The following is a 10,127-nucleotide window of genomic DNA, read 5'->3' as shown; positions in this document are numbered from 1 at the left end:
CATTAAACTACCCCCTGTACATTATATGCATTATATCTCCCTCCCTATGGTCATGATTTTTAGATATTCACAGATCGTATTTTGGCCAACTATCCCGCAACTACACTCAATTATTGATTTGATTTTAGTATGTTTAAATGTTAAACTTAAAAGAGACACATACTTCTTAATGTACGATTTTAATTCATTCTTAAACCTTATGTTTATAATAGTATGTTAGGGCAATGCTATTGTAACATATTTCCACACTTTGCAGGAAGTGTCATGTTTTTCAATAAAACAAACCAAAATCCTATCTGCAGTTGTTTCCAGTTGTCAGAAGGGCTGCTGAGATCATTATCAGTGCTACCGTGTTCTAGGACTGTGACATCCCAAGAAAGTAGACTTAAAAATGAACCCTTCTGCTAAAATACTACTACACAAATAAAGCTGTTCTATCAGCACAATTGCAGAGAGTTAGGGAATGCGGAGTACAATGTACACATATTTGGCAGCGGAAAAGGAGAGAACTATACCAATGCATATAAAAAGTAAATCCTATTTTTATATTTCTTTGAAATATGTACAGGTCCCTCTAACCCAGTTTCTGGTCACATACAAGTGACCTGAGTGACTCCATCTTCTTGGTCAAACTGTCCATCATCCAGTTCTCTTAGCACGCTGTCACTGCTGCTGAATCCAGGGAAACTTCCATACTGGACGGGTCCGTCCTTGGCCCAATTCTGTGTAGAAGGAGATAGATGAAACTCATCTGTAGAGCATTTATTTTGTGTGGGCTGGGAAGTAGCTGTGTCTAATCCAACACTTCTGCTTGAAACTTTGCCTTTTTCTTCTTTGAGTTGCCTGGTAGCTTTCCTCTGAAATAAAAAGGGAACCGTTGAATTAGGAAGCGCTCGCAGGGGCAGGAACCTGATTGAATATGTGTGTAGATTTCAGAACAAAGTGTCGAGCGGCTGAATATTTGCACAATTTACAGTCTGGTCCCATACGCTGGCTTCCTCTGCACTGATACAAACTTTGGCATCTATCGTGTGCAGCTAAACCCAGTTCCAATTCTGGCACACAGTTCCTCATCCCTGTTGGCATAATGATGTGTGGCCATCCCAGGGTGCAGCCAAGTTCCCAGGAGATTGAAAAGCCTTTATATGCTGTGATCTAAAGGGGACTCCGCCAAGTAATGTCTTTACACAGTACCTACACTATAGCAGAGACAAACAATAATTTAACAGGCATTGAGCCCTGCATTCCAACAGAAGGGTACTAGTGGTGCCAATGTGATAAAGGACCATTAACTTGCCCATGTTTTAACAGTGCTAGAGGTCCTATGTTTGATTTTGAACCAAAAGGTTATTTGCTCAGAATCACTCCATTCTCTACAGGCATTCTTTACCCAGTAGAAAGTAAATGTATTTTCCTAGATTAAATTTGTCATTGACTTAGATATATATTAGGGCTATAGACAAATACTGATTCTTGTTAGCCATCAGTAGTTTCGTACTGCCATACAAGCCCCCGGAGCATGTCAGGGGCTATCAAGTCTGTTTATGTGAAAATCAGATTCCTAACTCTTCAGGCAAATTACCCCTCCCCCCCTTGAAATGAATGTAATATATGACAGACTTAAGCCTAAAATGGAAGATACTTTCTGTCCTCAAAGCACCTATGTTTTATTATTAAACAGCATCATTTATACAGCGACATTCCTTGACATGAGAATTTTATGGACACAATGGCAAGTCTCTGCCACGGGAGATTGCAATACAAATACATTGTGCTTCTATATAATTTGAGTCTAAAGTGATCGGTTAACTCCATTTGTGTCCTTCTGTTCAGATATTCTGTATCAAACAGTCCTATGGGGGATCAGCAGTTATTTGCCCTTTGCAGCCTTTGAGGTACAGAAGCATAAGGTTGCCATTCTGTACCCTCTCTTTTATTTCATTGTAATGGAAAACTTCAGACTCCTGGATTAGTATGTGGGAGGTATTCACCAGCTAGCTGATACCACTTGCATAGCGGGAGCACGATTTTAAAGATATACAAGTACTGAATTTATCACCACTCTAGGAGGAAAACTCCAGGAACTGAAGTTATTTTAACATGGAATATAGACAGATCATCCAGAAGTGAGGTTTTTAATAGGACGGCTCCTGTTCCCTCTTTTTGTTCACCTGATCTAAAAAAGGCTAAAGAAAATAAAAATATTAGTGAGAAAAAAGGATGTCAGGGAGATATGCACAGCTAAAGCCTTCGGGCACAATCCTATGCATTTTTAGAAAGAAATGTCATACAGCATTTCTCAGCTGGCATGATGGCTTATTTCTGCCCAAACATGCATAGGATTGCACTCTTAATGGCTTAAAAAGTAGTCATTGTGAAAGATCTAGATTGAAGAGATACATTTGCATAAATTTCCACAAAGTACTTTATCTCTTCAGCTGCTTGACTTTTCTTTTTCCTGATGGAAGCACAACAACAGTGAATTAAAACCAAACTATGAGCATCATCACACAGGAAAATCGTGTTTCCCCATCGGTGCTTCACCAGCCCCGCTTTTGTCCCTCATGACTTCCTCTTTCTTCACGGAGGGGAAAGGGGAAGTAAAGAAAGACCACGTGGCCCATTCAGGTGCTGTTTTTATTGCGCCTCTTTTCCTGCACACAGCAGATCACAGCACTTACCTTTTTTTTTTTTTTTTTTAAAAAAAAAGGCCAGATTAAAAGGGGTCTATTTTGTGATGGAAAAATGAGTGGGAGGCACACAGGAGGCGGACATGGTTGTTGGCAACCGCTAGTGTTATATAATAACATTGGTTTTATATAGTATTTCTACTCGGTAGCAAAAGAGAGAGAGAGAGAGGCTCACCCTTCAGCTGTGGACCTGAAAAGTGACTACCACATCAGGTTATTTCAAAACAACAAATGCAGCAATTCATTCTACAGAACTTGTTGGTATGTAAGAGATACTAGCCAGTCGTGACCAACCAGGGTATCCATTTTTTAACTATTATGTGCTCATTCCTAAGGAGTTAAATATTGTGTGTTTCTTTTTCTGACTACATCTAAAATATACACAGCCTGAAAAAAAGAAAAAAAGAAAACCAGACAAACAAATTTCAGAACCATTCTAACAGTTAGCAACCCTCTTGTTGTCGCTGGAATGAAAAGCAAAACTCCTCAGCCAACAGGATCTGACATACTGATAGATGAGGATCTTGTACTAGTTCCTGTGAAAATGTTGTATGTGGCTACAAGCCAAGACTACTGCATCCTTAACTGCCAATCTCAATTGCCTTTCAAGATTAGGGGTTGTCTACTTGCTGCACAATGGGCAACTTCAGCTTGTGATCCCTCAAGCCAGATGCCCTCCACCAGCATTTTATTGTGCCTTGCAAAAGAAGCCTGAGAATCCATCTGTTTTCGTATGCAAGGAAAAAAACGCCTCTTGAAAAATAACTGGTGCTGGATGTAAGAGGAGATACTATTTTTAAAGGCAAACCTGATACAGGTGCTTTGGACATCTCTTTCCCAATATAGATTTAAGTGTTGTTTTGCACATTTCCTTTGCACTAGTTGCTCATTTAAACAGCAACAGCCCATTTCCCTTCTTTCCTCTGATTCTTAATTTTCAGCTCAATTTTCTTTAACTCTTGAATGCATTTCATGCAGTTGAATAGTCTGTGGTTTTTAAAAATGGTGATTATAGGCAGCGTGAGTGAAGAAGTGTGTAAGTTCAGTAGATAGGGCTCTGCCTGAAATTCTCACCCCAGAAATAAACAACTAAACAAATGAAATAAGATAAATCTGTTCCAAAACAAGCGCTTGTGCTACACAGAGGGAAAGTAGAATAGTTGTAACAGCGGATAAGTAAACAGGATGGATGGATGGTGGTGGTGGTGGGATTTCTAAAGCAGTAAGTCTGGGAGGTTAGACTATATAAGCAAGAGATGAAGAAAGCAACGACAACACAGATGTGAGAAGAATATGCTATATTTCATATTTGCCATGTGATAACTAACTTGGATGCCACAGATTAAGATAAAGGGCTACTAATTGCCCACAACAGCTCAGTGCTAGAGCACCTGCTTTGAATTCAGAAGGTTCAATCCCAGTTCAATCTCTGGCTTCTCCTGGTAGAATTAAGAAAGAATCCTGCCTGAAACTCTGGAGAGTCTTTGCTGCCAGTCAGTGTTGGCAATAGTGGCCTTGATGGACCACTGGTCCAACTCAGTATAAGGCAGCTTCCTATGTTCCTTTGCTCAGTAATACCTACTCCTCTGTTTTATCTATTCATATATATCTCTTTGACTTGGTTGTGTTTTGCAATGTTATCCTCTTCGGTTGTGACCAATCAATGGAGCCAACCTTGATTGCTGCCTCTCCAATTGTCTGGCATTCATGGGGAAGTCCCAACTATGACTTCAGTGCTGCAAAAATTTGAGTGCCAGATGGCCAATAGAAATTTAGAAAGGGGAAGAATGGATGCAAATCATCTGCAGAGTTTCTCATTTTCTTCTGGAACTATTTCAGCCTTTTTAGATATTAGTTACGGTACTAGTGTACAAAAAATCCCTAAACAACTTGGGACCAGAATACCCCAAAGAGCGCGTACTCCCTTATCAACGTGCCCAGTCACTGATGTCACCAGATGGAATGTGCCTGGTGGTTCCACATGAACTTATGGCTCGACTGGAGTCCACCAGGAGAAGAGCCTTCAGCATGATGTCCCCCTTTCTGTGGAACTCCCTGCCTCCGGAGGTCAGGCAGGCACCAACACTGTGTTGTTTCCGGCGCTTCCTGAAAACAGTCTTATTCTAGGAAGCATTCCTTGACTGAAAGCCATTATTTTTATTGGCATTCTGTTATTTTAGTATAGCAATGTTTCTTACATTTTTGTATCTTTCACTGTTTTAATTCTTACGTTCACCACTCCAGAATCTGTTTCAGATATGGAGCGCTATACACATTTTGAAAATAAATAAATAAACAAACCAACTCAGTATGTTCCCTAATAAAAGTACATAAAGGAAAACGTGCCCCTGGAGGTGGCATTGAAGATGGCCACAGCTTGTAGAGATGCCCTCTAAAGGAAAATGTTACTAATGCAGTACTTGACCCATAGTGACTGGATGTACAGGGGGTTATTGCCGGCCATGGATGTAACAGTTGCCACCATCACCACACCCTGCTCAAGCAGCTGTGTAGTGGTCAGTGTGGTTTTTGCCCAGATAATACTCATAGGGAAATTACCCAGCTGAATGATGAAGGATCATCTGAGGTCAACAACTGCACAAGCTATTAGGAGCCCTTTATTTATTTAATGTCTTTTCCACCCTGTGAGGAAATGGATAGTTGTCTGCTGCACAGCTCATCGCTGTAGTTGCATAACTTCACACAATATGCTTCTTATAGTGGAGTTGGGGGAGGGGAGGAATTTGACTACTGCTAGTAATAATGACGTTCTTTCTTTCCCAGACAAAGCTCGGCATAATTTGTATAGTTGCTCTGGATTGCAGTGGCATGCCCAAGTTCCTCAAGTGGTTTTGCAGGATATGCAACTAAGATCCTAGGGGGATTGCAGCTAATTTCTTTTTAAAGGCTATACAGTTATATCTTAGCCAATTTGTTAAGCAGCAAACTCCCAGAAGAAAGCAGGAGAAAAGATACACAAATCAATCAGTTATCTGAGGAAATCACTTTAGCCTGGATCTCAGGCTCCAACTCTCATTTTTGCTTTTAACTCCCCTTGTTCTGAAGCCAAAGTTGGCCCTCTATGTAATTACAAACATTACCATTATGAACTACTGATGCACCAGGTTAATTAGGCATTTTTCTTCATCTGTATTTTTGTCTGTTCATATCAACTCAGATCATCCAACCTTACCTCAGGCGTCTGGACAGCTGGAGTCCACGTAACAGGCCTCTGAAGGAAAACCACTTGCTTAGTGGCCAGATTTCCCTCACTGAAAAATTAAAGAAGCTGTTTTAGTATGTTTATTTTTATTTAATGTGTTATTTACCTTTTATTTACATTCCTATCACGCTGATAGAAATGAGTGAGGCTGATGCAGGATAACTTTCTGTGGTATGCCATATATTACTCACTCTCTTTCTCTCTCACATCCACACACACACACTTTTAATACATTTATATATTGCCTTTCTTCCATCATGGACCTCGAGATAGCATCCATAGAGTTCCCGGGCAGTCTTCCATCCAAGCACTGGCTGGATCTAAACCTGCTTAGCTTTAACAAAGTGGGCCATGTCATATACTCTACAAAGTACATACAAAGTGGGCCATGTACTCTACCAGGTCAACCTTAGCCCTATCTCCACTAAAGTTTACATGCAAGATTATTTTCTTCACACATCACTTTACAGATTTAAAAATCTTCCTTTTGATGGTTCAAACAACAGCTGTCGCAATTGTACTTTAGCTTTCTCCAGGAATAGCTGCAGATCACACTTATTTCCTGCCAGATGTTCTGGGTGAGGTAAGGAGAGGATGCTCCTTAATGGATCTTTCCACAGTTGTAGTTTTTGCTTCTAAGCAGAAAGCGATCGACACGACTGATACATTGAACTAGCTTGCCAAAAAGGTAATATTGGCTGCAGTATAAAGTCTACATAAACACCATCCACATGCACACTTTTTTCCTGAGCATTTACTTCTCCAAAGCTGAATATAGGGAATGAACACAAACACACACACAACCACTTTTCAGAGTCAGGGGGAAAGTGTGTGCATGCCCAGAAAACATTCTCCCTTTAAAAAAGGGAAAAGACCATCACAAATTGAACTCATGAGAACTGAAGGAGCAATTTGGGTATCCCTCGGGGAACAACTTCTGACAGGGAATTCTACAGAAATGCACAGACTATCCATGTGTCACAGCTACTGTTCTTAAGCTTAGATGTGTCACCCAGTTCACAACTATGACATTTGCTACAGAAGTTAACAATCACATGTCATTCAAGCACCAACCTTTTCAACACCCAGTTATTTAGGCTATCCACTGAATTCTCAAAAGGCTATAAACTGAATGAGGATGCTGTAGCTAAATTTGGCGCAGAGAAAAAAATATGGGCTTAAATGCACTTTAACCTGTTTTCGATCGTGTTCCTTTATAGCCTTTGGGTTGGATACAGATCAACAGTGCTGATGGAAGTGGACTTCCCCAACTCCCTCCTTCACATGGCAGTACCTCCACCCTCCTGAAAATGTTACACAAAGAGCTCCATCACACCTGGGGTTTTTTATCCAGTTTTCATCCCCCTCTGTTTCCTTAGCAAGTTGAGCGCTGGGCACTTTCACATCTGTGCTTTGTTGCGCTCTTTCAGCTCATGTATCTTTTCACCTGTGAAAGATATGCCAGTGAAATCTCCCGCCCTGCCCCCTATGTTTTCCTTTCTCCTGCAGTTAATTGTTTATTCTTAAAAAAAAAACCATTTTTTTATTTCCTGCAAAATGCAATAGCATAGCAGCCTGAAACCATTATGGTAAAACTATGGTGCCCATATGAAAAGGAGGACAGGGCTCCTGTATCTTTAACAGTTGTTTTGAAAAGGGAATTTCAGCAGGTGTCATTTGTATATATGGAGAACCTGGTGAAATCCCCTCTTCATCACACCAGTTAAAGCTGCAGGTGCCCTGCCCTCTTTTAAATCTGGTCACTCTAGTATAGCTCCTGCAGCTTTAACTGTTGTGATGAAGAGGGAATTTCACCAGGTTCTCCATATATACAAATGACACATGCTGAAATTCCCTTTTCTATGCCCAGGTAAAACAACACACTACACTTTCCCCTAAGATCATATTAAACAAACTCCAAGGAACGGAGGCCGCTTGTACGGAGCCCATGGGCTGAGCGCATAAGGAGTGCATATTGCTGCTCCTTGGCTTGGGAAAGGTTTACAGGGTAGGAGGAGCAAAGGTTTGTTTTGCTCGTTTCAAAGGGTGGGCAGATGAACAATCATTTGCTTCAAGGTAACCAAGATGCTTACATCTGAGTATCCAGTAGATGGTGATAGCATATCCCGACTTTCATTATGATTCAAAGGGAAGACTCCCCAGCAATATATTGTTGTGAGCTATCCGTATTATAACGCAAAGTATTTTGGGGTGGCTTGGTCTTGAATGGGAAATTAAGTTCCATTAACTTTACAAAAGACCTGCTTCTTGTTTGCTGATATGGATCAATACGGTTGGCCTCCATTTTTGTACTCTTTGTGGAGGTTTGGCTATGGGGACTATCATGATGAGTAGCTGCACTTCAAAATTTACCATTGCACCACTCGGTGGGAGGAAGCCACACTGGGGATCCAAATCACCCCAGTGTTACCTGCCAGCGCTACTCCTTTCTACCATAGGTGAAAAAGCTGCTTTGGAAGGGATATCTATATCCTGATGGACCCCCAGCAGAGCCAGTGTAGTGGCTAAAGTGTCAGACTGGGAGTCAGGAGATCCGGGTTCTAATCCCCACTCGGCCATGGAAGCTCACTGGGTGACTTTGGGCACGGCACACACTCTCGGCCCAACCCACCTCACAGGGTTGTTGTTGTTGTGAGGATAAAATGGAGAGGAGGATTATGTACGCCACCTTGGGTTCCTTGGAGGAAAAAAGGTGGGATATAAATGCAATAATAAATAAATAAAAATAAATATTTGCAGCCTCTATTTTAAAAAAGATCTCTCTCTCTCTCTCTCACACACACACACACACACACACACACACACACACACACTGCTTACATGCATCTGCTGTGCAGATTCTAGCTTGGGCCTAAGTACTGTCACAGCATGGCCACGCAACTAGGCCTTATGCTTGCGCACTGAAACAGCCTGGTGCCATCCTTACTCTAATGGATTCCATTGGGAAAGACTGAGGAGGCTGTAAAAAGAGAGGGGATATATACAGGACTCCCTTCCTGATGGAAAATGGTGCAGATCCTAGGAATCTTTCTAGGAACAAGCCATCTTCTTTATCTGTGCATCCTATCACACACAGATGCAGATTAATCAAAATAGTTTAACTCTGGCTAAACTTTGGTTTTAAAAAGAAAGGAGTGGTGAATGTGCTGGTTGGAGTGTAAGCAACTTTAGAATGTGCGATGCCTGGCCTTATTAAAATGCTGAACACGGCAATGTCCAGGGGCTTAATTCACAATTGAATTGAGTGATGGTGGGATTTCCACTGAATTTCAATGAGGAAGGGAAAGTGCATTAAAAGGAGCTGTTTTATAGGTCCACACATTTTTTAAAACAATCTTTACCAAAAATGTATGTGGTCTGAGGTGGAATACTGAGCACAGATAACACATTTCTGTAATTCATTCACTTTTTAACATTGTCTCTGTGCGTGCGTGCATTACTACTTTCTGATTATATTTAGGGTTTTTTTGTTGATGTTGGTGGCTCTAACAATTTGCTGTTTGCACTACAGACTGCCTCGCCTACAATAACCAGGGAAGGGCAATTAAGGCCACTGAAAAACAGGCTGGTTGGAGCTGTAGTCATTGGGAAGGAGATGCTTTTCCAATTCTATTATATTTCAGAGGAAAAAGCAATTAGAAATTGATTCATTCCTGTGGCAATGTCAGTTTTCGTATATATGGGATTAGATTTGTGCGATGATGATGATGATTTATTAATGTATATCCCACCTTTCTTTATAAATATTAAGTGTCTTACAGACCAAATTTAAAGTGCAAAATAATTAATTACATGAAAGAAAAAAGCAATACAACTCCAAAAACAATAAAACCACAGCAAAAAACAACAACCTAGCAATACCCAGCAATGCAGAAAAATAAAACACAGAAACAACGGCAGCCAGACCCTAAAACTTTCACCAAAAGCCAGGCTTTCAACTGACATCTAAATGCATACAGTGGTGGGACTATGCAGGCCTTCCTGGGAAGGGCATTCCATAAAGCTGAAGCCACCACCAGAAAGGTCTTGCTCCTTGAAGATTCCCGCTGAACCTCAGCCAGCAAAGTACCCAGTGCAGGATTACAGATCCGAAATGGAGCACACAGGGGGATAGATCACCCGGATGTCAATTAGGGTATCTGTTATTACTGCAAAAATGTTAGGAAAGAGACTTAATACAACCCATTAAGGGC

General features: G+C 41.0%; 1 protein-coding gene across 1 annotated transcript in view; it reads right to left on the bottom strand.

Annotated features, from left to right (window-relative positions):
• Positions 1 to 174: 174 nt before the first annotated feature.
• RFTN2 (raftlin family member 2) overlaps positions 175 to 10,127 on the bottom strand; it is a 37,219-nt gene continuing 27,266 nt past the window's right edge. The window contains exons 8-9 of the mRNA XM_063116210.1: positions 5,884 to 5,962; positions 175 to 857 (exon numbers count right to left, since the gene is read on the bottom strand). Coding sequence (XP_062972280.1) covers positions 591 to 857; positions 5,884 to 5,962 — 346 coding nt within the window. The 3' untranslated portion in view covers positions 175 to 590. The remainder of the gene's footprint in view (positions 858 to 5,883; positions 5,963 to 10,127) is intronic.

Source organism: Elgaria multicarinata, chromosome 2 (assembly GCF_023053635.1).
Source record: "Elgaria multicarinata webbii isolate HBS135686 ecotype San Diego chromosome 2, rElgMul1.1.pri, whole genome shotgun sequence".
In the NCBI taxonomy this organism is placed as follows: Eukaryota; Metazoa; Chordata; class Lepidosauria; order Squamata; family Anguidae; genus Elgaria; species Elgaria multicarinata.
Note: the sequence above shows the minus strand (reverse complement) of the source record. Positions and strands in the feature narration are given on the sequence as shown.